The 27,271-nt window shown below is 43.8% G+C and overlaps 2 protein-coding genes, 1 non-coding gene and 1 pseudogene across 3 annotated transcripts in view; 3 read left to right on the forward strand and 1 right to left on the reverse strand.

The window, feature by feature from the left end:
- Positions 1 to 8,083: 8,083 nt before the first annotated feature.
- Positions 8,084 to 12,682, reverse strand: ACTRT3 (actin related protein T3). Its single transcript, XM_004704093.2, has 2 exons — positions 12,483 to 12,682; positions 8,084 to 9,043 (listed from the first exon to the last, which is right to left on the reverse strand). Exons 1-2 carry the CDS (start codon positions 12,680 to 12,682, stop codon positions 8,125 to 8,127), a joined length of 1,119 nt encoding a protein of 372 aa, XP_004704150.1. The 3' UTR covers positions 8,084 to 8,124.
- Positions 10,956 to 11,242, forward strand: LOC115872056 (annotated as a pseudogene).
- A 1,334-nt stretch (positions 12,683 to 14,016) lies between the features above and the next one.
- TRNAV-AAC lies at positions 14,017 to 14,089 on the forward strand. Its single transcript has one exon. It is a non-coding gene; the product is annotated as a tRNA-Val (tRNA).
- A 1,692-nt stretch (positions 14,090 to 15,781) lies between these two features.
- MYNN (myoneurin) overlaps positions 15,782 to 27,271 on the forward strand; it is a 17,747-nt gene continuing 6,257 nt past the window's right edge. Inside the window, exons 1-6 of the mRNA XM_004704092.2 lie at positions 15,782 to 15,991; positions 16,818 to 17,113; positions 23,040 to 23,821; positions 24,605 to 24,764; positions 25,182 to 25,360; positions 26,224 to 26,307. Of these exons, the coding sequence (XP_004704149.1) occupies positions 16,848 to 17,113; positions 23,040 to 23,821; positions 24,605 to 24,764; positions 25,182 to 25,360; positions 26,224 to 26,307 (1,471 nt within the window). The 5' untranslated portion in view covers positions 15,782 to 15,991; positions 16,818 to 16,847. The remainder of the gene's footprint in view (positions 15,992 to 16,817; positions 17,114 to 23,039; positions 23,822 to 24,604; positions 24,765 to 25,181; positions 25,361 to 26,223; positions 26,308 to 27,271) is intronic.

Here is a 27,271-nt window from a genome sequence, read left to right on the forward strand (position 1 = left end):
TTTTAATCAAAAGTTATGAAAATGTCGCACTCGGTGTTAATAGGGTTATAGTAAAGTCATAGAAAATATATTGTGAAATAATGGAGGTAGATACATTTCATAGTAGCATGCTCACCTCAGCCTCATTTAGTGGGCCACGTGGAGAGAGCCAGGGAGAGGTCTATTGCTAACCAAGGCTTATATCTCTTTAGGGGGCGTGATTACAGGTAACCACACATGTCACAGGAAGGGGCTGTATAATAGGCAATACAAGCAATAGGAAGGGCATATACCATGGGCATAAGCGTAACAGGGTCCTGAGCCAGAAGGCAACAATGTCTGAAAGTCTTCTTGGACTACCAAAGGGTCAGGCAACAGAGGTCACAAAAGGGAGGCTGTGATGGAGATCTGGTTTCTACCTTTCAGCTGGCCGTTATCCCCAGGGAAAACCAAGGATGGTGGCTTTAGTCACACCCTCCAGCATGGTAGCGTCTAAGATACATCCCCTCTGTAATGAGAACACCCTCCCAAACAGGACCCTCACAAGTAGACAACACATCACAAAATGGATTATGGCCAGATTAAGTAACGGATTACATCTCAGTCGGCCAATGTTGTTTTTTGGTCACACCTAATATTTTTTAAAGATTTTGTCATTATCTCAGGCCCCTTCATTCTGTACTATAGAAATCAAGATGAATTTTGCAAAAGAAAAAACATTCCAGATCTCTTTAAATGGACATTAGTTGGAGGGTGAGCTTCAAATAAAACAGCTATTTGGGAACTTATTTCTAAGTTGTACTTGTTAAATCGGTATATTATTTGAAAATATAAGCAACAAAAGCAGTCTCAGACGTTGGCCATCCTAGCCTCTGACCACCCCCACGTTTTGCGAATGTGAAGCAGCAAATACACCACTAGATGGAGTAGCAGGAACAAAGGATCTCTCTGTAGTTCTAAGAGCCCTGTCGTCTCCAAAGGGGATCTTAAACAGCTAGCAGAGTAAAGGCGGTTTAGTGGCGCTAGGCTGCTTCCTACACGTCTACACAAGTCTGGGAAACGCATAATGAGGACTCCATTCTTAACTCATCCTGTCTTCTTCCCACAAATCATGTTTGTTTGTTTGCTTGCTTTTCCTAAAGAAACATTAACTAGCAACCAGGGTAACAACAGATTTTCATATTTCTTAATTGGAACAAGGCCAAGAACTGTACTTTAGAAAACAGGTTAAGGCGCTACAGCAGTGCATTTTTCAGTTCACAGACAGTCCTCCAGGCTGGCCTTTCCATCATCACGATTCTGGTTCTCTTATCAACTTGATGGCTTGTCTTTATACCCAAGTAAGCTCCTTCCTGCAACTGGCCTTGAATAATTGTCCTGAGGCAGTGAAGGCATTGGCTAGAAATGTATATACACTTAAACCTAGAGTTAAACTTTGGGGACAAGAATGACCTACTCGTTGCTTTATTTAAACTAGTTTTCCACCTGCATAAATTCTTTACAGAAAAGGAATCGGATCCAAATGTTAGTGAGGATAGTAGATATATTGCTCTATAAAGCCTCACCATTAAGTTTTTCATTACTTAACACTTCTTAAACTCAACTTAAACCCAGTGCCATTAAGTCAATTCTGGCTCGCGGTGACCCTATGGTACGAATTAGAATGGTCCCTTTGGGTTTTGGAGACTCTAAATCTTTACCTGAACAGAGTAACTCATCTTTATCCAGAGGTGCAGGTGGCTGATTGGAACTGCTAACCTTGTGGAACTGGTTAACACATAGGCCATTAAAAGAGGCAAATACGGTGAAAAGCTGTCATTATAAACAACACAAACCAACCTTGTGTAGAGGACATCAAGCCTATGAATGCTCTCACTTCACTGAGCTAGTAGAGTTCTGCTTTGAGGCAAGAGAGGTACAAAATGTGCAGAGAACGAACTACCTTGTGATGTAACTAAACCACTGCCAGGTTCCATAAAACCTGCACCTGGACCAGCCAGCCAAATTTGACTCACAGTTGTGGGGTTAAGTGTAAGAGGGAACCCCACAAAACATCACAGGTTTGGTAGGCGCAATTGTACAGCGATAATAAGTAGAGATTATAGTAAAGTCATAGAGAGCATGAGAGCTAAAAGATAGAGTCAAGTAATGGAGTCAGACGCAACTCATGGTAGCATATCTCACCTCCGCCCGGCTTGATGGTCCTCGTGGAGGGGGCTTAGCTGTCAGAGAAGAAGCCGCTGCTTCATCCTCCTTAGTCACCTTCTGGCACCCCTCTGGCCAGCTACTCTCCGGCCAGCCACCCTCCTGAGTACCAGGGAGCCTCGATATTTATTGCTAACCACGCATCATAGAGTTATACATCACATAAAGGGCTATACAATTCATTCTAGAACAAGTTTGATCACTCTAATGTCTCACATAATAAAACAGACAATTACTATTCTGGGAGGCATGCAAGTTCCCTGATAGTGGACAATAACCTGAGTCACCAGGAGGGATATTAACATAGGCAATACAATCAATAGGAGGGGAATCACCCAGGGGTGTGCCCACATTGGTTGTGGAATAGACTGTGGTGTCTGCTTGATCTAGACAGCTGATAATGGCTAACTAACCTTGGTCACCCTTGGGCGGGTTTGACCTCTCTGGTAAGTCTGCAAGTGAATAGACCACCATTATCCTTATCAGAAGGGAGTGGGTCTTATTCAGGGTGAGTCAGACTAATAGTCTAGCCACTACAGACGGCCAATGTTAAGGAGGATAACCTCTGACCTACTTTTGCCCACAGTCACTCTTAAGCAGCTAAGTTTGGTACATATTTTGGGGAGACAACTTAAGAGTGTTCCTTCTGTTCCCCACAACAGTGACCCCACAGGGCAGAACAGAACTGTCCCCTAGAGTAAGGTCACCAGATTTAAAGCGGGACACCATTGAGCGGCGGTGGTTCTTGATTAAAAAATCTGGTCTATATGGACCAAATAGACCATTCCCTAGCATGTCGTGCATTCTTTCCAAAAAATCGGGACTTTTTTTTTAACCGCCCAAAATCAGGACTGTCCCGTCAAAAGCGGGACGTCTGGTCACCTTACCCGAGGGTCATCTTTTGCGGAACAGGTTACCAGGTCTCCTCTGAGCTTGGATGGGGATGGGCTCAAGCCTCCAATTTGGTTAGTGGCTAAGTGCCTTACCATTGTACCACACCAGGGCTCCCGGCAATGAAATGCAAACCCAAGGCAAACCAACTGATCACGTCAAGGCCATGCCAATTCACATGCAGTCTGTGGGAGAGAACTGCTCCATCGTTTCCTGGGCTGTCAATCGGACTGCCGGCCTAACAGTTAGCAGCCCAGTTCGTGCCTTGCTACGGGGTCAGCCAGCGGAGGGAAGGCGGGCCCACTTTGTAAATGCCGGTCTCCTCGTGCCAAATTGCACGCTCCCGGATCCGGGCCCCCACCCCACTCCCCCCGTGGGAAAGCGTAGCTCTCGTTCCACCCTCACCCCCACGGGCCCGCTGCGGGCTGTGCTTGTCGGAGCCGGTCTCGGGCGCGCATCCCACAATTCAGGAAAGCACGCACGTGCAGAACCGCTCCATTTGTTTCTCTCCCTGCGTCCAGGTGGCCCGAGCCTCGCCCTAGGTTCCCACGGCACCCGCGGCTGACAGAGCCCAACTCTTCGCGGCGGCATTGGGAACCTCCGGAGGGAGTCCCGGGCCGACCGCGGCCTCCAGGCGGGGCGCGGCGCAAGGCGGGCGGGCCACGGCAGGTCCCCGGGCGGAGAGCGGCCTGCGGCTGACATTTTTTGGTTCGCAGTTCATTGTCCAGTCGGCGGCGGTAGGCCGAGGCTTTTCCCGCCCGCTGAAAGTCAGCGAGAAAAACAACGCGCGGGGGACAAAAGCACAGCACCTACGCCCTTCTCAGTTAGGGTTAGGTCACAGGCGGCCGCCACCCGACCCGGGGCCTCCTCCACAGCCCACCCGGCCGGAAGCGCGCGGGCTTCGGCCTTATAAAGGGAATGGCCGTCGCCCGCGCTGATTGGCCAGGATCCTCTCGCGCTCAGGTGTCGCGAGAGCTGCTCCGCCCCGCCCCCATTCCCTTCCTTCCTCGCCCATCACCCTGTTTTTTTGAAAACTAGGCTCTAGTTTGGGCTGGACAGTCCGATTTTTCACAATTTTTCCCACGTCCTGCGGCATTTTAAAAATGTCCTGGTTTTTGGAAAGAATGTACGACAAGCTAGAGTATATGGTTTTCGGCTGCCATGTGGCTATTTTACCAGGATATGAGTTTTATCAATGGTGTCCCGCTTTACCAATGTTAAAATCTGGTCACCTTAGTTTAAGGTCCCCTAGCCCGACACTTCTACCATGGACCAGCATCCAAGGAAGCTTTGTGAGGTTAACCTGGCGTCGTTTTCTTTTTAAAAGAAGTTCATAAACAATTAGGACCTTAGGACAGAGAGACAGGAGAATGTGTATGATTTCCAAGTTTGCTTGGTCGTCCTATTTCTGGAAAATTGTAGAATACCAGGCTCCCAGGCAGCACCCATCCAGAACTATAAATCCACTGTCACCGATTCGTAGGACTCACATAGGATGTAGAACTACCCTATCTGTAGTAAGTTTCTGAGATTATGACTTTACGGGAGTAGAAAGCCCCATCTTTCTCCCTCGGAAAGAAGCCCCTTGTGGTTACGAGTTGACCTGGGATCCACGAGGTCAGTAGTTCGAAACCACCAGTGGCTGCTCAGGAGAAAGACGGGCCTTTCAACTCCCACATATACAGTCTCGGATCTCACAGATCTATCCTGTCCTATAGGGTCGCTTTGAGTACACATTGAACCCACGGCAGTGTTTGCGTTTTTCCCCACGGAGCAGGGGGTGGTTTCGAACTGATCTTGACCAAACGTGCTTGCTCAGATAGCCTTTGGAAAATAATTTTTCTGCACCTTATGCAGACTAGTCTTGCTTATAAACCTTGAAATGGAAGACAAGTGCCACGGCAGCCCAAGTTACTTTCTGCTCACTCTGTATGCACCTTTGGGCCTTTGCCCTGTTGTTTCTGCTATTAGTGTGTTTCTGGTTAATTCTCTATGCCTCTAGTTGATTCTGTATGCCTATAGAGAGTCGCTATGATTCGAAATAGACTACATGGCTGTAAGTTTGACTTTTATATACCTATTGACAAGGATACACTTTGGAGAGACCAGTCCCTAGAGAAGGATCTCATGCTTGGTGAGGAAAAAAGGCAGTGAAAAATAGGAAAACCGTGGAGGAGAACGGCTGGCACAGTGGTTGCAATCATGGGCTCAAACTTAACAATTGTGAGGAAGGTGCAGGACTTAGTAGAATTTCACTTTGTGGTGCATGGAGTCTCTATGAGCTGGAAGTGACTTGATGGCACCTAACAACATCAGGGAAGGGGACAGAGATGAAAAGGAAAAGATCACAACCCCTGGGTGCTAAGATCTTTTATATACTGAGAGGGAAAGATGAGCAAATCAAAACATGAAGCTCTGTAATCGACAGAAGGTATAAAATGTACTAGCAGACACAGGAATAATCAGTGAGTACTCTATAGAAGAAATGGCATGAGCCAGGCTTGTACATTCTATAATTTTGTAAGCAAAAAAAATGGCATTAAAAAAAACCTCTGTCTTTAAGTGCATTATCTCATTTGAACTTCAAAACGATTGGGTGAGACAAAGATTAGCATCTCCATTTTACAGGTGAGGAAACTGATCTTCAGAATATTTAAGTCATTGGCTTAGGTTACACAGCTGGTAAGTGACAAGATCTGGATTGAAGATGCATGCTGCCCCTAAATTCAGAGGGAAGGACATTACAGTAGATTTAAGGTCCATCCACTTAACCAAATCTGTAAGTCTCCTTTGAGACCATCAGCTGGTATGTTCCTTTCTACAAATTCCCAGAGCCTTTTATTCTTCTCTTAGGACACTAGCTCACTTTCTGCCTTGCATTGTTTTAATTTAGGCATGAATTCCATTTCTACTGGACGACCAGCTTCTTCTTAAGAGCAGAATCTGGCTGTTGCTGTAGCACTTATTATACTTAGCACAGTGCCTTGCAGAGTAAATACTAAATACTTACATTAGAAAAGTTGGCTCCCCATTTATGAGACTCGACATCCCTCACTGACCCATAGCCCTACAGGAGACAACACTGGAGACACAGTGAGGGAATTGTGCCCAATCTGATCCCAACACACCAAAGCAAAACAGGGCGTACAACAGAAGAGCAAGGGGAACAGGGCAAGGAAGTCCCCAGGGAATACCAAAAATAGACTTTGGGGCCAGGGCTTGGCAGCCCATCAGACTCAACCAGAAAACACTCCTAAAGGCCAATAAACAGTCCTTGAACTAACTACAGGCTTTTCTTCCTTGTTGTTTTGTCATTGGCTTTTTGTTGTTGTTTTCTTTTGTTGCTTTGTTTTGCTTTATCTTGTTTTTGTGCATGTTATTATCTCTGCAGGTCTATCTAAATAAGATAGGCTGGATGAACAATCTGGAGGAAAAAACAACGGGACCGATGGTTCCCGGAGGACATGAGAGAGGGGGAGGTGGGGGGGTAAGGAAGTGGTGTTAACAAACCCAGGGGCAAGGTAACAAGAGATCCAAATCGGTGGTGAGGGTGTAGGAGGCCTGGTAGGGCATGATCAAGGTAATGTAACCAAGAGGAATTACTGAAACCCAAGTGAAGGTTGAACATGATAGTGGGACGAGAAACGCAAAAGGAAATGGAGGAAAGAACTAGGAGGCAAAGGGCATTTATAGAGGTCTAATAAATGGCTTGTATATATGTAAATATATTTATATGTTAGGATGGGGAGATAGATTTATGTGCATATATTTATAGGTTTATTATTAAGGTAGCAAGAACACTTTGTTCTATTAAACTGGCATTCCATGATGCTCACCTTCCCGACACAATCGCTGAAGATAAAGCAGGTATATAAGCCAAGTGGTGGAGAAAGCTGATGGAGCCTGGCTATCAAAAGATATAGCATCTAGGGTCTTAAAGGCTCGAAGGTAAACAAGCGGCCATCTAGCTCAGAAGCAACAAAGTCCACATGGAAGATGCACACCAGCTTGTGTGATCACGAGGTGTGGAAGGGAGCAGGTATCAGACATCAAAGAACAAAAAATCAAATCATCGTGAGTGAGGAGGGTTGCAGATTGGGGGCCCAAAACCCATCTGTAGGCAACTGGACTTCCCATACAGAAGGGTCGCTGGGAGGAGAGGAGCCACTCAGGGTGCAGGGTAGCAACGATGAAACATTCCCTCTAGTTCCTAAATGCTTCCTCCCCCCCTGCCCCCACCCCCACTATCATGATCCCAATTCTACCTTACAAATCTGGCTAGCCCAGAGGATGTACACTGGTACAGATAGGAACTGGAAACACAGGGCATCCAGGACAGGTGATCCCTTCAGGACCAGTGCTGAGAGTGGTGATACTGGGAGGGTGGGATGGAAAGGGGGAACCAATTACAAGGATCTACATATAACCACCTCCCTGGGTGGGTGGACAAAGGAAAAGTGGGTGAAGGGAGACGTTGGACAGTGTAAGATATGACAAAATAATTTATGAATTATGAAGGGTTCATGAGGAAGGGAAGAGGGGGGAATGAGGAGCTGATACCAAGGGCTCAAGCAGAAAGCAAATGTTTTAAGAATGATGATGGCAACAAATGTACAAATGTGCTTGACATAATGGACGGATGTATGGATTGTGATAAGAGTTGTATGAGCCCCCAATAAAGTGATTTAAAAAAAACCCATGTAGCTCTTAAAGCTTTCCATTCCTTGGCCTTATTCTACCTGCCCAGTCATAGCTCTCACTCAGTACTATGTTTGCAATTTTAACAAATCCAGTCCATTTAGCATGCCTTACTAGGCTTTGTTCTTTTCATCTGGACTGCGTTACTTATTCCACGATGCTTGCCTGGATAGCCTACTCACCTACGCCCCTCTTTAAAAAATCATTTCCCCCGTGATAAAAAGGCATCAGAGACATGGGCATTCCAGTGATTAAAATAGTTTCTGTTCTTCCAGAAATATATAATATCCAAAGTCTTCTCTGTCCCATATACCCCAAATGTTTGTGCTTTTTAACCATTTTAACTGTGTTTCAGAAGCATCTCCGGTGCACTACGTTGGGTCCGACCTCCTTATATTCTGCAGCAGTGATCCACATGTCATGGAAAGCAGACAGGGATGCAAGAATGGAACCCCCCATCCACACAGACCTCTTCCTTTCAGGGAGAGCTGTAACCTGCACAGGAGTATTGGCAGGCGCCAACTTGGCTATATCCTGGACTAGCCGCTTCTCTAACCCCAGGAAAGATGTTGATCCCCCCGCAAGAACAATATTGGAGAAGAAGGAATTCCTCAGATCGGTATCACACTTCATTATGCTGTTGAAGCACATCTTATCAATGCCGGGGGCGGCGAGGTTCAGGAGACGCGGAGTGAAGAGGGCTTCTGGACAAGCGAAGAGCTCCTTACAGAGCTGGATGGTCTTCCCATCAGGCAGCTGGTACGTTTTCTCCAGACACTCGGGTTTCTGGGCCATTGCCTCCTCATAGTTCGTTGCCACATAACACCAGGTTTCCTTGATGTCCTCGACAATCTTTTTGTCGGTAGCACGGAACAGCGCAATACCACGGTCCTTCAACAATGTCATGAGGTATTTGGTGAGGTCAAGACCTGCCAGGTTTAGCTGCTGGACACCATGAGGCAGACAGTAACCATCAAAGATAGGTATACACTGGGTCACCCCGGCACCCGAATTCAGCACAAAGCCAGTTGTGAAGCCTGAAGCGAACAGTGCCAGGACGCCTTGGATGGACATAAAGAAGGCAGGAACGCCCAGGTGCTCAAAAAACACCTCGCTGGTCTTTTGCCTGTTGACCAGTGGGTTCAGTGCTGGCTCTGTGATCAAGACCGGGCCATCAGAGGGCTTCAGCTTCAGGTTACGGTCATAGACGTGCTTCCACACCGTCTCCATGTCTCCCCAGGAAGTGATGAGACCACGTTCCACTGGGTAGCTGGAGGGAGAACAATAAAATCAATGGCAGTTGTTTATGTTCCGAGTTGCAATTCTTTTCAAATCGGGGTTTGTGCCCCTAAGTATGACCAAGATCCTAGCCTCTGAGGTACGATCGCTATTAACCAAAATGAGAATCACACTGTCCTCTGCAATTTTTACTGCTTTCCATTCTTTCAGGCACCTACCACTCAGCAGCTGTACTTGGCAATAATTTACCCATTTTGTTCGCTTTCACTCAGTTTTTTTTTCTTGAAGTATTTTAAAGCAAACCCTAGACCCGATATCAGGAGGGTCACATCTAAATCGTTTATTTTGCATCCGCAACTGATAAAGCCCAAAGTATTTACCAAATATTTCAAAACTCTATCACATATCAACATGAATAATTTCTCCAAGATTCTATTGTAAACAAAGAAGCAGAAAACGGCCATCCTAACTACGGTAAGTATAAAATTCAGGACCATGAATTACATGCACATGCGCAACCATCACTACTATCTATCTGCAAAAGTTTTCACTGCCTCAGAGAGAAACTCAGGGCCTCTTGAAGCAATCATGACATTTTCCTCCGCTTGCATTCCCTGGTAACCACTAGAAACATTTTTGTCCCCAGACATAATTTTCCTGTTGTAGCTGTCTCCTCCAAGTAGGATCATGCAATGTCTGTTCTTTTGTGTCTGTTTTTATTTAGCATAATGTTTCAAAGCTCACCCATGGCTGTACCATGTATCAACACATTATTTCTGTCTGGCTGAAAAACATTCCATTGTGTCTAGGGGCTGAGGACCGCGGACTCTGAGGATAGCAAAGTCACTTGGCCTAACAGTCCACAGAGACAGTATTCTGCATCCTAGTTTTGTGAGTATCTGAGTGTCGGCGAGGGTCTTTGTGAGTGGTGAGGGAAGATGTAACTATGGGTCTCTCCTTATTTGGAGGAAGGATTAATGAAGTAATCTAAGGCTCTTGGAAAACATTAGTCCAACAGACTAAATAGACCATTGTGAAAGTTAGCCTTAATGATTCTGAGGCCAGAACTGGCTACCACTGCCAACTGCTCTGAGAGGAATCACATTAGAAGCTCCTGAATAGAGGGTGAGAAATATGGGGATCAAAACTCAACAACCAAATGGGAGACCAGGCGTACCAGTCAGACAGAGACTGGTGATACCTCAGGGTCTGGAAATGAACTCACTCTCATTGCTCAGTTTTTCAGCCAATCAGTTGACAGGTTTATAAAGGAAACAGTAACACTAAGGAGGTAGGGCATGCCTTTTGAATACTCAACCATTTGAGGTTAAAAAGGTAGCCTTTACCTAAGGATAAAGTGTAGAAAAGTTAGGAAAGGAGATATGAAAAAGGGAAATACAGAGGAAATGGGATAAATGTTGCACTTAGGGGCATTCTAATAAATGAACGGAAACAAAATTGTTGAATGACTTGCTGAACAGAAAACTGCTTTGTTCTGTAAACCTTGAAATTTCCTTTAAAAGGGTGTAACAAAATATTCCATTATATGTATGTGCCACATTTTGTTTAGTTATTCTTCAGTTGATGGGCACTTGGATTTTATCCTTTTGGCTTTTGTGAACAATGCTGCTATGAACATTGGTGTACACGTTTTAAGTCCCTGCTTGCAAGTCTTTTGCATTCCACCTAGAAATGGAATTGCTGGATCAAGTATATGATTCTATGCTTGATTTTTAATGCAGACATAGTTTTAATATGGTGGTGTGGTGGTTACCAGTTGGTTAATGATCCGGAAACTCGGCAGTTTGAAACCAGCAGCTGCTCCACTGGAGGAAGACCGGGCTTTCTACTTGCCATAAAGAGTAACAGTGTATGTTTACTTGTTTGGTGCAGACCTGGTACCTCTTTTGTGAAGGGCAGCTGAGGAGACTCTGGTGCTCTCCATGGCTGACGAGAAACCCAAGGAAGGAGTCAAGACTGAGAACAATGATCATATTCATTTGAAGGTGGCGGGGCAGGATGGCTCTGTATTGCAGTTTAAGAGTAAGAGGCACACAGCACTTAGTAAACTAAGGAAGGCCTATTGTGAATGACAAGATTTGTCACTGAGGCAGATCAGATTCTGATTTGATGAACAGCTAAGCAATGAAACAGATAGACCTGCACAGTTGGAAATGGAGGATGAAGGTACAATTTGATGTTCTGGCTGCAGACAGGGGACGTCTTCTAAAAGGGGGCCTGCTTTTTTCCTCCAGAACTCTGTTCCTACCGGCCAAGAATACATTCTCTTTTAGACTACCACAACGTGTTTCCACCACATGCTAACTACTACTGTGCGGTTTTCTCTATTTGTCATTTCCCCTTCCCCTTTGCGTCATTGTATATCAAGTCACCGGTGCATGTGCACAAGCTTACTGCATTTTCCCTATTGTTTATTTTTTTGTTTATTTATTTAAACTAAGTGGCCAATGGTATGTTTTGATCGACGTCAAGGGGAGATGGAATCGGAAAATACTGGTTTTGTGAAAACACCCCCTTTCCATCGAGGCATGCTCATTCAGCTCTCCTCTATATTCCAGTACATTATTTTGCTCTCAATGTTTAATTAAAAACAAAAACAAAAAACGACATTAAAAAATCCTTGCATATCTTGTTCGGTTGGGCAATTTTGATGTTTTTCACTCATTGAAAAACTAAGGACAATTTAAAAACTTTTTTGTACATAGCTGTTACATGTAGGGCAATCTGTCTTTATGTAGTGGCAAATTAATCTCAAAGAAATGAAGCCTAGTGCTTTCTTCGGCGGCACATATACTAGAAATGAAGCCTATATGGTTTTTCCTTCAAGGCAAGCATCTTGTTTAAATAAACTTCTATTTTTCGTTTAAAAAAAAAGAAAAAGAGTAACAGTTTAGGATACTCCCGGGATCGCTGATGGCAGTGAATGAGAATTGAAGAAAACAGCCTCATGACAAAGGACCATGAATTCAACAACAATCTTACACGAACTCGGACCAAACCCACTGCCGTGCAATTGATTCCGACTCGTAGCAACCCCGTAGGACAGGCAGAACGAGTCTCGTTAGGGTGTCCAAGGTTGTAATCTTCCTCCTTAGGAAGCACCGACTTTTGGCTTGGCGGCCGAGCGCTTTAGTCACCGCGCCACTACTGCTCCTCTTCATGCACGATCTGTTCCTTTTATGGATGGCAGTCTTGTTTTTACGGTTGAGATACGGCGAGTCGGTCAGGTCTACTGTGTGAATAGCTAGTGGCCATACAGACTGTTGCCCATGCATTTGCAGTCACGCCCACTGGCCTTGAACACTGGCCTTGAACTCACCACTTGGCGCCTTTGTCCCCTTCCCCCGGCGCCTGCCATCCACTTCCACTATCCCCACCCCCCCACCAGCCCCCCGCAGGCCCCGAACCGGCTCCGGGCAGGACTAGCGGCGCCCTCCAGGGCGCTGTACCTGATGGACAGCGAGCCGGGCCCGTCTTGCGCCTGGTCGCCCACGAACAGTTCTTGTGCGCCCGGGGCCTCGGTGCCCTGGCCCCTGGTGCGGCCTACAATGTTCGGGCACACAAACTGGGGCTCCCGGCTGCCGGCCAGGCCCGTCTGGAGCAACCCCGAGCCGTTGTCGATCACCACCGGGAGCTGTCGGGCGCTCATGGCTCCCCGCCGCCCGCTCGGCCGGCCGCTGGGCGAGAACGGAAAGTGCGCGCGGCCGGAACGCCGCGTCACAGAGGCCGGGCTCGGCCGTGCTGCCTGATCGCTCCCTGCCGCGGGGCCCCGGGCCCGCACCGCTCCGCCGCTGGACGCGTCCAGCGCCCCGACAGCCGCCCTCGTCGATCGCGCCGGGCTCCCGACGTGCTCCTTTGAGGGGACGATGCCCAAGCCAGGGAAACCTACGTTGCCTTCAGTGGAGCGTTTTGGAACGGCCCTTCCCAGATGCATTGATCCCAAACCTGGAAGAGCCCTGCATAGTTTCACCCCCCAAACCGTTGGGTGTTGAGCAAGAGGGGTCGGTGCAGCCCCTAAACTGGAGAAGGATGGGGAGACCAGATGTGGGAAAGTGGACACACTCATCAACTGACGTAAAAACACAAGAGGGACGGGAGGAGGGCAGGATTTAAATTGGGGTGTTAAAGAACTTTTATTCTTTGATTTCCCAGTATACTGAGCAATGTTTTGCTCTGTCTCTTTCCTGTGGTTTCTGAAGATGAACTGTCTTCTTACGTGATCTTTGCCATCTCGCCGTTTTTATCGCCTGGTGTAATCTGGAAACGTTCTCCTTCCATAGTCGTGATTTACAGGCATGAGGCCGTGTCCACGTCTGCAGGGCAAGGGGAATTCCTTGGGTCATACGGAGTTTAGAGAAATTCCGGGACAGCGTGTGCCCCAAGTGCGTCTACGTCTAGTTACGTCTCCCCTCCGTTTTGCACACCCTACCAAACTCACTGCCATGGAGCTGTGCACCCCCGGTAGGTAGATGACGACTCTCAGCTACGAGGTAGAACTTTGCCTTGCTCTACAGAAGCACAGGGAGCGCGTTCCAAAGTAAATCATCTGTCCCTCCACCAGAGGCTGAAAAGGGAACCCCCCTTTGTTTGTTTTTTAGCAAAATAACAGCTTGGTGCTGCGAGTCGCGGTCGGAGCAGGGGTTCGAGGCTCGGTTCGCGGCCCCGCCTCCCTTGCCGTCCGCCAGCCCAGTGGCTGGGACTCCGAGGGACGGGATGCAGGTGAAGGACGTGGCTTTCTTGCCCGGGAGCAGAAGGGCATATAGCGGCTGACGGCTTTCTCCTGCGGTACCTACAGGGGGCTTTGAATGAAGTCGCACGCGAATCAAAATTCCTGAAATAGTTTCCCACTTTTTTACCCGTTAAAAAAATTCACAAACCAAACTCACAGACAGCGAGAGGATTATATTAGCTTTAATTTTCCTTTGTGATCTGTTGGTTACCACACCTCTATCAGCCCTTCAGGATCAGCACTGGCACCGTAAAGTTTCCGTAGTGTAGTGGTTATCACGTTCGCCTAACACGCGAAAGGTCCCCGGTTCGAAACCGGGCGGAAACAGCTGATTACTTTTCTTTGCCCCTCACCAATTAGTTTCGTGGAATGCTCTCTTTTACTCCGGAATTGTTTTCTTTTTAAAAAAGGTATGATTTTTGTGATAAATTTGAGGGATTTTAATTTTCACTTTAATTTTGTATTTTTTTCTCATTCACCGTGTTTTTATTGAACGTTTGCCGCCTGTACAAAGTGTCCTCCACATTAAAAAAACAGAAATTGATGCCCAATCTGATACTGGAAACATAGTGGTGTAGAAGGTGAAATCAAAATTAAAAAAAAAAGTGTCAGTCCTTTCACCTCTTTATCTTTGTATATAATTTATCAATTTTTGCACCTGTTTTCCCATCAAAACCAGCTCTTACTCTTCCAAAACTGTAGTGTCTGCCTGAATATTGAAAGAAAAGGAAAGCAGCCAGTGTATTCTGATCGAAGGCATCAATAGCAGAAGTGTGCTCTGTAGCTCGCAGTGGCTGTTCTTGTCTGCAAGTATTCTAGATTTCGAAGGTACCTCTGGATCGTCTCGGCCCATCCAGCTTTTCGGAGACTCTCCATTTATTGCTTGCGCCCCTCAGGAACTCCTAATGCCGAGTCCCAACCACGAGCACAGGGCAGAATTGCCCCTTGGGTTTTCGAGGCTCTGTTTATAGTAGAAAGCCTTCCTTTTCTCTCTTTTCTCCCCAGTAGAGCCTCATAACAGGTTTGAAATAAATTACAGTAACGGTTTCGCCCCATCCCCGGTGGAGCAAGAACGCAAAGTGCACACAGAGAAGGCGAAATCAAGAAGAACCAGCCAGCTTCAAGGAACGGTGCTGGTTTTCTTCCCAAGTGTCGCTTGCCGGCAAGAAATACATCAGAACGAACGCAAGAAGAGGTCTAGGGAAGCAGAAATCCTAGTTGGAAAAATAACACGTTCCCGCCAAGGCTTGAATAAAATAGTGGGTATATTGCTTATGATCCTCATAGTTCCTCACAAGGAATGTTGAAGGTTGATTTTGTGAATTACGTTGTCCAAGGGCCCTGGGGATGAATCTATCACATTCCAACACTTTCCTGAGTTCCTGCTCCTTTGGTATATTACATAAGTAAGGGAAATCCTTTACCTTAACTTTAAAAAGGCCGAATTCGATATAAACATTGCATTAAAATGTTCCTTGACCAGGCGTAGGAAAACCTTTTCCGGTACGAAGCCACCTTCCTTTCATGTTGCGCATGCCCAGTATGCCCAGCTGCCTGCTCGGCTCGAGCACCACCGTCTCCCAATCGCTCCGGGTAAGGACGTCCTGGCAACGGGGCCGAGGCAGACAAAACTTAGGAGGTCCGATAGCTCCAGGGTAGGTAAGCAGTAAAGTGAGGCTCAGGGTCCGTTCAAGAATTCCCTTTGGCTAGGAGATCGAGAGTACACAAAGCAGCCGTTCCCATTCGCCGGGGGTGGGTGGGGGGCGGGGTGTCTGGAGGAAGGAGAGGACGACGGGAGAAGACCGGCGACTACAAGTCCCAGCATGCCGCTCGCAGCTGGACTCTGGGACCGCGACCCGCGGTGCGTCGGCACCCGACGTCGGCCTAAAACCAGGCCGAGAGCCAGGTGCTGCCGGCCGACTCGAAGGCTCAGAATGAGGACGACCGTGGGGCCCTGTGCAAGACCTCTTAGGTGTCCCGTCCACGTCGCCCCTGTTATGGGGGAGACCCCGGCCTGCTGGACGTTGGGGTCTTCGGGCCAGGCGGTCCCGCGCAGGCTGCAGTCAGGCCCCGGCGGTCCCGGAGCCTCCTGCGTTGCTAGGCAACCCCCGGAGCCGGACGTGACGCCGCCGTGGTGGGGGAAGGGAGAGGCGGAGCGTGCGGCCGTGACGTCCTCCCAAGATGGCGGAGAGAGAGTGAAGAAACTGTGCGCCCCTTGGGTTGCTGTCGGTGAGTTGGGTCTTCAGCTGCAGCTCTGGGTCCCCGGTCTTCCCCGACCACGGACTATCGGGGGGCAAGATTCTTGGGTTTCGAGCTTAGGTGGAGGTGAAGGTGTTCGCGTGGAAAGAGCGAGGGTGCCCAAGCCGGGAGAGTGGCTTTGGCGACCAGCCCTTACGTGGGCATTTGGGCGAGTGGGCACTAAGCTGTGGGCCTGGCGGCCCAAGTCCGGCAGGCACCGGTCTTGGTGGTCACTCGCAAGTCCCACCCGTGGGGGAGAGGGAGCAGGGGTGGGGGGAGGGTTCAGGAGCGTAGCCCCCTCTGGACCGCTGACAGAATCGTTGACAGCCCTCAAGCCCTGCGCCTTGCCTGCTTTCTGGGCACCCGCCTTGCCTTTTAGACTGTTATATCACTGAAGCGAAGCGAGAGCTTTTGGTAATCTGACAGCCATTTTAAAGGACTCATACCATGCCTAGTCCCTGCGTTCCTCAGAGCGTCCTTTTTAGCATTAAAAAAATCTTTTGTAATAGGCATGTGCCTACTGAGCTTCTGGGAGGGTGTGCAGATGCACTTGTGAAATCTTGCTGTGCTTTTTCAGCTCATTGAAGTAATTTTATTCATCACTTACTGGTGGGCCCAATGGATTGTGTTAGCTGTCCAAGAAACTTTTTTAAAGAAGTCAGTTTCTCTAATTTCATACGCATTTTAAAACAGTATCTCTGTAATAAGTACTTCTGTGGGGATAAAACAACACTTTTAATTTTGTTCTTGGGAAAACGTTTGATGGAAATTTATGGTTACTGATTTACTTTTGTTTTGTTTTGTTTTTGTCTTTTAGAAGAAGGGTAAAATTCATTCTGATAACAAAATGCAGTATTCCCACCACTGTGAGCACCTTTTAGAGAGACTGAACAAACAACGAGAAGTAGGCTTTCTTTGCGACTGCACTGTAGTGATTGGGGACTGCCAATTTAAAGCTCACAGGAATGTGCTTGCTTCCTTTAGTGAGTATTTTGGTTCAATCTACAGAAATACTTCTGAGAACAATGTCTTTCTCGATCAGAGTCAGGTGAAAGCTGATGGATTTCAGAAACTGTTGGAGTTTATATACACAGGAACTTTAAATCTTGACAGGTAAAGTATGCCTTTCATTTTTGTGTATAAAAGCTCATTGATTATGTTTAGAATTATGGTAGGTTTGTATTTTTCTCTTCTGCCTGTGAACTCAAAGTCTTTGAATATTGATGTGCATTTGTTGTTAAAAAGAAGACGTCATTGTCACGTTAGGAATGAACAAAAAACATAGGGTTATATAAGCATGAAAAGCACAAATATTGATGAGATTAAAATTTCATTTATGATGACTCATTTGGCTTAGCTGCTGAAACGAAGTTCATGCATTCATTTATGTAAACATGCTAGGGGATCAAGCACAATGAATTCTGCATTCCTGTTTTCCCACTGCTGTTTGGTCTGTGTTTCTCCAGTCTTCCTTTCTGTTTTCTGTTGCTTCTCTCGTAGTGATTGAGATAGGGGCGTATGGGTAGGAATGTGGGCAAGGAAGACCGACTACTTGAGAATCATCCTCCCGTTTCCAACCATAAATAACAAGGCATGGAGTGTTTCCAACTTGATTCTGGAAAACAACTTCTTTGGAGCATAAATGGCAGTCACATCTCTTACCTCTGGAAAACTACTGGTACTAATGCTTCCATCTGATTGGAGAGGCTAGAGTGCTTAATGCTTTCACTGCACCAACAAGCACATTCCATGGGACGTTGATAACTATTTATGAACATATGAACTATTTAATTAGATTAATTTTATTGGTTTCACGGGGGGAGGGGATGGAAGAAATAAAAGGCCCTTCATATTACCCGTGTTTTTCCATCTCTTAGAAGATTATGAACGTGAGTAGATTTTGCATAATCTCATCCTGTAGAAAGATTACAGTCAAGTCATTTCCATCTCATGGCGACTGCACTTTGAGTTAGAGTAGGACTACATTGTAGGGTTTTGGATGGCTTATGTTTTCAGAATGAGATCAGCAGGCTTTTCTTCCATGGTGTCTGTGGGTGGACTCGAACTTCTACCCGGTTGGTTAGCAGCAAGTGTGATAAAATTTATACAACCCAGGCACTCCATGGGCTTTAGAATTAGCTCTTGTCTGTCAGTCACTGTAACTTCTTGAGCAAGATGTAACCTCTGAAGGCCTCTAGTTTCCCTATCTGTAAAAATAAGTTGGTAATAGCCACCTTGGTGTTTGTGTGATTAAGAATTTACTTGAAGGAGGGAGCATTAAGTTATAGACATATTGTAGTCATAACTGAACATCTGTGGGATTGATTTCTCGGTTTGAAGGTTTTGGAGCAGTTTCAGTTAGGACAACTCAGTTGGCTTAATGTATTAATAAAGGTGTGCCAGTCTGCCCTACTTTGATGCGTGGGGTTTGCCTTGGCCCTAAGTCTACATTTCTGAAAAAAGGAGACACGTGAAATTTTACCAGCCAATGGTAATATTTTACCATTTACTAATATTTTTATATACTTTCATGCGTTTCTGAGTGACTTATAGAGATACAGTAAAACCTTTGAAGGCTAGAACCTGTGTAAGGTAGAAACATGTCAGGGAAGGGAAAACTCAAATATTCTCCACTAATACAGGGTGTTAAGAAAGTGGAAAGGGAGACGCCGGACAGGGCAAGATATGACAAAATACCCATTTATAAACTATCAAGGGCTCATGCGGGAGGGGGGAGCGGGGAGGGAGGGGAAAATGAGGACCTAATGTCGGGGGTTTAAGTGGAGAGAAAATGTTCTGAGAAACGATGTACAAATGCGCTTTACACAATTGATGTGTGTATGGATTGGGATAACAGTTGTATGAGCCCCTAATAAAATGTTTAAAAAAAAATTAAAGAAAGAAAGAAAAAAAAAAAGTTGGAAAACGTTGAGAGCCAGAAAACCCTGTGGAGCAGGACTGTTGTGCACCTACCGGGCTGCTCTGCGTTAGTGGCCGGGTCATGAAGTAACCATAAAGCTGTTGGATTTTGATGCTGTTTCAATTCAGTCCTTTTCCCTTCCTCCTTAACTACCTATACTCGTATATAAGCCGGGTTTTCAGCACACCTTTAATGTAGTTTCTGTGGTAAAATAAGGTGCCTCGGCTAATATATGTGGCATATCAGATATATGCGGTATATCTCTCTCTCTGTGTGTATATATATACACACACCTGTGGATATATATATCACATGTGGATATATATGCACCATATATGTGTGGTAAAATAAGGTGCTTTGGCTGATATATACGGTATGTCAGAATGAATCTTTTTAAAGAATGAATCGTGTTGAATTGATTTGAGCACTTTTTTTAAAATCACTTTATTGGGGGCTTGTACTCTTAGCCCATTGAACACGCCCTTGAGCACTGTTCTTTGACCCTCGTGTTCATGTAGAGAACCAGTATGAAGAAGGGGTGTACGCTTTCTTCAATCCTTTCTTGGTACATATTTTTCCTGACCCAGCCAGAACTGTAAGGAAAAAACAATATCTACAGCCGTAAGACTTGTTGAATAAGAAAACAGGTAGATGAGTTGAGAATTAAGTAGGCTCGGGAGCCTTGTCAAGTCTTGAGTGATTTTGAACAAGTTATTTCATTTTTTTGAACCTCTGATCCTTCATTTATATGTAAACTGAGGTTTATAATGGGTTTCATAGGCATGGTCTGAGGATTGAGGTAATTGCATAAAGCATTTAGCTACATACCTGGCAATATACTTGTATAGTTTCATGACCATTGTGACTGTTGGAAAGATAAAATTATTTTGTAAGTGCTATACTTGTAAATAAAGCACAAGATCAACTATGGAGGTAAACAAATGCGAATTGGTTCTCTTAAATGTGACTCAGATTGTGGGCTGATCTACTCAATAATCATGAATGGCCATTTTTTTTGGTCTAGGGATCCTTTTTATAGTGAATTTTAGGTGTAAGTTTACAGAGTAGATAATCAGTTTGACATTTAGCGACTTATGTATATATATATTGTCATCTCCTTCATTGCCCACCCCCTCTGTGTTCCTGTCTCCTTTCCTCCTCCTCTCTGGACCCTTCTGAACTTTGTCCTTGGGCAGATGCTGCACTCCTTCATCCCAAAGGGCCAGGTATTCTTAGGTGTGCAATTGTTCCCCCTTACTTACTTGTCTATTGTTTGGCCAAAAATTGAGCTACAGGAGTAAGTTCAGGTGACCAAGGGCCAAAGTTTAGGGGTTTTATCAGTCTCTACCCAGCCAGTAAACCTGGTCTCTCACATGATTTTGAGTTCTCTTACACATATTTCTCTCTCTCTCTGGAGGTTCTAGGAGATCCTTTTAGAGCAGTTGGTAGTGGTAGCCAGACACCATCGAGTTCTGTGCTCAAGGTGGTTGAGACTGATGTTCATGTGGACCATTAGTTCAGAATAATTTTTTCTGCGTGTCTTCTATCTTCATCAATCTTCTTTCCTTCAGACAGGGAGAAACCACTAGTTATACCTTTGATGGACCCCGGACGAGCTTTTAAGACCCCATATGCTACTTGCCAAAGTAGGAGGTAGAGTGTTGTCTTTGTAGACAGTGTTTTGCCAGTTGACTGTGGTGTCCCTGAGACTATAATCCTGAGCCCCTAGGCCCAGTGAATCGTTTATTCCAGGTAGAAATGAATGATACTTGAAAATTATTATTATGAGCACTAAACAAATACATGTGACTTAATGCTAGATTATATTAGTCTTAAAGGCTACCTGATCATGTTATCTGTTAGGTGGTTCACTTTATGGAACACCAAACAATTACAGATTGGGAGCCAAAGATTGATTAGTTTTAATTAGTACAACATTTGTTTGTTTGTTTGTTTGTTTTCATCTGAGCAGATGGCATGGGGCCACGGTTGACCTCCTGCAGCTTCAGTAGGGAGGAGAATCACCCTACACGCCAGTGCAGGGCCGATTGACAGGAAGCAGAAGTTAGACTTGCCTCGACCCTCCATCCTGTACCTTGTTCTGATGCGTTATCCCTCCATGGTACTCTACTTCTCTGCTGAGTTTGAATCCGTTGCAGTGACTATACAGAACTCACAGACAGTAGTCACAATTAGGGATATATTAAAGAAGCTAACAGGTTACAAAATGGTAAGCATGCCGTTCTTTTATCCTCAACACCTCTTAGGCAGTCTGGCAGCATGTCTCTCTGGTCCCTAGCCTCTGAACCACGTAGTCCCTTGGCCTGTGCCTTGTTCCCTGGGCTGGGAAAGCCGCTGCTTGGCCTCCCAGCTAGGTGTTACTCCTCGGCTGTCTCATCTTCTCAGTGCTCCGCCCTCTGGGCTTCTCTTGCCTTTGCCACTTCCGAGAGGAATCTCCACAGGCTTTTGAGTTAGAGGCTTTCATATACTTTCATACCACCAAGGCATTTACAAAAGTGATGAACAGAAGAGCCATTTTAACCAATTTCACTTCTGCACATCATCCCAGTAGTATCTTTGAGACATAGCTTTATAATGGATTATATAATCTGATGCTTATGAATAACTGCTGTTTTTGTAGACTGATGCTATATGAGTTCATGCAGAAAACACTTTATAATTGGCAAGTAAGATTGTGTCTATTTCTCAGTCATTGTTATTTCTTTGCAAATAGATAACTTGAATCGTCGTGTATTCAAAAAATAGCCAAGGACCATTAAAAAAAATCTTAGATAACATGTTCCTAATGATGGGGAAAGGCCCAATTTGCACAGAGATTGTGTTGTCAACGTTTATTTGTAATTCGAATGTGTTTAGAAACTTGAGAAGGGTTTTCCTAGAGAATAAACTGTTCTCTAAATAAGGTTTTCCAAACTACCTATACATCTGTTTAACTTACAGCGAGCTGGAAAAATTGTTATGTTTATAATGAAAGACAGGTTTTAAGAAGTGATTTTAATGCTAAATTATGTAAAGGAAACACAGCACTTGATGGAAGTAGGTTTCATTAGAAAATGATGAGGAAACCAGGAAAATATTTCTGTTTTGAAGGATGTTTTCAGAGACCATTAGCGGTTCATGACACTCACTGCCATCGAGTTGATTCCCAACTCATAATGACCCTGTAGGACAGAGTGGAACTGCCCTGTGGATTCCCAAGAATCCTGAGGCTGTAAATCTTTACACAATTAGAAAAGCCTCATCTTTTTCTCCTGAGGCTCTTAGGGGTTTGAACTGCGGACCTGTCTGTTAGCAGCCCAACTCGTATCTTACTTTTAATTCCCCCCACCCCAGACTTCAGGCCTTAAAAATAAATGTGTATTATGTACACTCTTATCAGTTATGATTAAAATTATTTAGTGGCTCTTACATATAATGAAGAGGAAAAGGGGAAAAGAGATCTTTTTCCTGAAGAACTAAATGGTATTTGGGAAAGAAGGCATAGTTTGGAAGGTTACTTGAGGACGTGCCCCCTCAAATAAGAGTGTGGGCCATCAGCTGGTATCATCAGGATCATCATGGTGTATGTTAGAGATGCATAATCTCAGTCTCCACTGAATCTCAGTCGGACTTTTAGCAAGATCTCGGAGAAAAGGAGTGGTGGTGATTCACTTGCACAGTAGAATCTGAGTACTGTTCATATCCCCGATAGGGGAGCAGAGAAAGAAAGGTATTTTTATTAGATGCTTCCTGTTGCCAATCCAGAAAAAGTGGGTACTATGTGAAGATGTCTCAGGATAAAGTGGAGGGGGCTGCAAGTTGTTAAAAGTTGCTATCTTGTTCTAAACAAGCAGAATTTTTAACATTTTTTGTTTCTTTAGTGGTCCGTAGGCAGCTTTGAGTAGCCATACTTTATCTTTTCACGTTCTGTGAAATTAGAGGTTTTTTTTATATGAACTGTACAATGAATGAGTTACCTTTGGACATTCTCTTAGGCAATTTTTCAGCATTCAGTTTCAGTATAGGTCTTTAAAAGACATTGAAGTATATGTGCAGCTGTGTTTCAGAAGCAGTTTTTCTTGGATCAGAATATTGTCATTTAGCCTTGTTTCCTTACAGTTGGAATGTTAAAGAAATTCATCAGGCTGCTGACTATCTCAAAGTGGAAGAGGTGGTCACTAAATGTAAGATAAAGATGGAAGATTTTGCTTTTATTGCTAATCCCTCTTCTACAGAGATATCTAGTATTACTGGAAACATTGAATTGAATCAGCAGACTTGTCTCCTTACTCTACGAGATTATAACAATCGGGAGAAATCAGAAGGATCTACAGACTTAGTTCAGGCAAACCCTAAGCAAGGAGCTTTGGAAAGGAAGTCATCTCAAACTAAAAAGAAGAAAAAGGCTTTCAACTCACAGAGTAAAACAGTGCAATATCCCAGTGACATTTTAGAGCATTCTTCTGTGGAATTACTCCTGGACACAAATAAGTTGTGCACACCCATAATAGAGCAAGTTGCACAAAGAAATAATCATTCAGAACTTGAGTTGACATCAGTTGTGGAAAATACTTTTCCAGCACAAGATATTGTGCAGACTGCCACAGTGAAACGGAAACGTGGAAAGTCCCAGCCAAACTGTGCTCTGAAAGAACACTCCATGTCTAATATAACCAGTGTCAAGAACCCTTACGAGCTGGAGAGCTCTGGGGAAGAGCTGGATCAAAGGTATTCGAAGGCCAAGCCAGTGTGTAACACGTGTGGGAAAGTGTTTTCAGAAGCCAGCAGCTTGAGAAGGCACATGAGGATACATAAAGGAGTCAAACCTTATGTCTGCCACTTGTGTGGGAAGGCGTTTACCCAGTGCAACCAGCTGAAGACGCATGTAAGAACGCATACAGGTGAGACCGAGGGGGGTGATTGTCCATAGTGCTGTGACAAATGCTTCTTAGTGTGTACCACTGGAGCAAATCTGGCTACTTGTGCTCTAAATCTGGTGTATTTCTGTTTGTTAAAGTATTTAGTAAGTTAGGCTCTTGGAAATGTCTGTGTATAGTTCTTGCAAAGTACTTTGTAACGGCTTTTTTGTTATTTACTGTTTAATTTCTAACCAATGGAAGTCCCAGCGTGAGCTCCTCCTACCTTCTCCCTTCACAATTAAAATATGCATACACTTGGTTCTAGTTTGCTGAGTATTTAACAGAGACAAAGATAGTAAAACTGATCAAGAGAAAAGGCTAATTCTGAGATCCTGCAACACATGTCACCTGGCCGATTTCTGAACTTGTTTATTAGAATTACACTTACATTCCTTCCTTAGCCTCTACATTTATCCTTATTCTGCAGATCATTTCTCATGATAAAGGGTGAATGCTCATTAATTCCCCTAGTTTTGTTACTCTTTAAGATGCTATGTATGTACATACACACACATAAATACATATATATGTTCCTTATTGACACTGGTCACCATACAAATTGAAAAACACTAATTTCTCTTAACTCTCTTAGTGAATCTGGAAAAATGGATCCAATTTGCTTTTGCTTCTACAGTAAACATTTTCTGAAGAACTAAATAGTTTTGTTTTGTTTTTAAGATTTTTTTTGAAAAGCTTATTTGGCTTGAACAAAGAAAACAGTAGTATTACCTTCTAGGTATACATTTTATTTACTTTTTCTTTTAGGTGAGAAGCCATACAAATGTGAATTATGTGATAAAGGATTTGCTCAGAAATGCCAGCTAGTCTTCCATAGTCGCATGCATCATGGTGAGGAAAAACCTTATAAATGTGATGTATGCAATTTACAATTTGCAACTTCTAGCAATCTCAAGATTCATGCAAGGTAAAAAAAAAAAGTCAATTGATCTTTTAGTTAACTGTCCTTCACCATAATCTTATGAGGAATGACACAATGGTCTCAAGTTGTCTGACTCATGGCAACCATGTATGACAGAGTAGAATTGCTTCATGGAGTCTCTAAGGCTGTAAATCTTTATGGGAGCAGGACAGTAAGAAAACCACCTGACAATTACAAAGATTGTCCAAAACACACACACACACCTCTCAAAACTAATGCTTTTATAATAACCAGAACATTTACATACTTTTGGCAGGTTTTATAGTGAAAAACAGCTGCCAATTTAAAGATTACATTCTTGATCCTGTTAAGGTGAAATGAAATCAATTAATTGTGTAGAAAAATGATGATGATGAAGATGATGTAACTGATCAACCTGTAACTTTGCTTGTTTACCATCAGGAAGCATAGTGGAGAGAAGCCATATGTGTGTGATAGGTGTGGACAGAGATTTGCCCAGGCCAGCACCCTGACCTATCATGTGCGAAGGCACACTGGAGAAAAGCCTTATGTGTGCGACACCTGTGGGAAAGCCTTTGCCGTCTCTAGTTCTCTTATCACTCATTCCCGGAAACATACAGGTAAGAGTTGGACACACAGACTGCTTCGAAGAAGGAAAGGTGTCGTGGAACCAAGAAAAAGGGAAATAGGGATTTTCTGAAAGGAAATTGTTGATTTTTGTAGTTAGAGATCTGCATTTGTACCTTCAGAAGTTGTTAGCTTTATGATTTTCATATAAATATTAGATATAAAAGTGGACCTATTTTCTAGACTAATACGAAGGGTCTGTTTTTATCATGTCCCTTGGACACATTAATGTGAATGAGAAGAGTTTGGCAGCATAAGCCAGCTAGAACGTGTGTCATGGCCTCAGAACAGTTCCTTCAGCTCAGAGCTGCTTTTCTCTTCAGTAAATTTACGGAGGCCTTAGAGGGTGAAGGTGGGTTTGGGTACAATGTTGATTTTATTACCTCTTAGGACCAACACAGACATTCTGAGATTTGCACATTAAACTGTGTTAACACATACTTCAAATACAAACTATCAGTTTGAAGCAGACTATTCAAATATTTCCTCCATTTTGTAGGATATATCTTTTTTCAAAGTGGAAACGTTCCTACATGCATGCTTTTCTTTTAACAGCACACTCCATAAGAAGAACTAAAATATGGGTTGATGCATGCACATTTTTGAAACTCATCTCTACCTAGTCCACCTCTGCTAGAAGGGGTCTTTGCTGAAGTTTCTGTATATGGAAAGCTTCAGGTTATGTGAAAAGAAAACAATTACTGATAATCATTCACGTTGGATTACTGAAAATACCTCTGAAATATTGTATCAAGAGGCTTTCATGTAATATTTTAAAACAATTGACGTAAATTATTTGTAATTATTATTGTGTTGGTTTAGTACACCACTTCGCTATCTTTTATTTTTCATCTAGGTGAAAAACCATACATTTGTGGTATTTGTGGGAAAAGTTTTATTTCCTCAGGAGAACTCAACAAACACTTTCGATCCCATACAGGTCTGTGTTTAGGGAGAATGCATTTTGTTGTTGTTTTCTCTAATTTCTTGTTATGTAAACGTTTTACTTTTAAACCATGATTGATTGACTCTGGTAGCTAGTTAGCAACATTTTAATGTATAAATATAACTTTTTAGCTTGCTTATTTGTTTAGTTATTTGGAGTATGAATTAAGCTTACTCTAGAACTGTACTGATTTTCCAGAAATATGCTGGATAATCATTTTTTAATGAGTTGGATTAAATTGCACAGATAAAGATGTAAATAATTTCAAGATAACAGATTTTCTTACTAAACCATATTTTTTTTTTTTTTCTTACTAAACCATATTTAGTACACAACTTTATGAATAAATTTTGGTGTTGACATGCTTCTTGTCAATGTCTGTTAGTAGTATGAAGAAAATATTGAGAAAAAAAAGAAATTGGAAAAAAAAGTATCCATAATTTTTATGTATAATAGTTTGAGCACCTAGTAGAGTTTAAATAGGTAACTTACTGACAATTTCTATAATCTAATGTTCCTCCTAGCATTGGAATTTTCACTTTAAAAGAATTATAATTTTGTAGCATTTTATTGTGAGAGTACTTTTAAAAGATTCTGATATGTGAGCTATGAGAGTGGAAGCCTTCCTTTTTTCTTTTTCCGTAGTTGTACCTCTAGCCAGGATCAGGCATATAATTGACATAAGTGTTTGATAGGAACAAAAGACTAAATTACTTTATTAGTTTGCAAATAATTTCCTGCTAATGATGGTGCTTACTTTTCCCTAAAATGAGGCTGCCGTATATAAAGTGCCTATGAGTATACATATTTTCATTTCATTGTTGAACCCAATGATTAAAATTTATCATTTGAAACCCAGTGTTACAAGCAGTTTAATTTTTACTTTGTGTTCATAAGCATTGTTATTTTTGTCTTAACTAGCAGCTTCTAAAATACTGAGATTTTGAACTTTTTTCTC

Source organism: Echinops telfairi, unplaced genomic scaffold, assembly GCF_000313985.2.
Source record: "Echinops telfairi isolate 266 unplaced genomic scaffold, ASM31398v2 ScPeMD7_7420;HRSCAF=8458, whole genome shotgun sequence".
Classification (NCBI taxonomy): domain Eukaryota; kingdom Metazoa; phylum Chordata; class Mammalia; order Afrosoricida; family Tenrecidae; genus Echinops; species Echinops telfairi.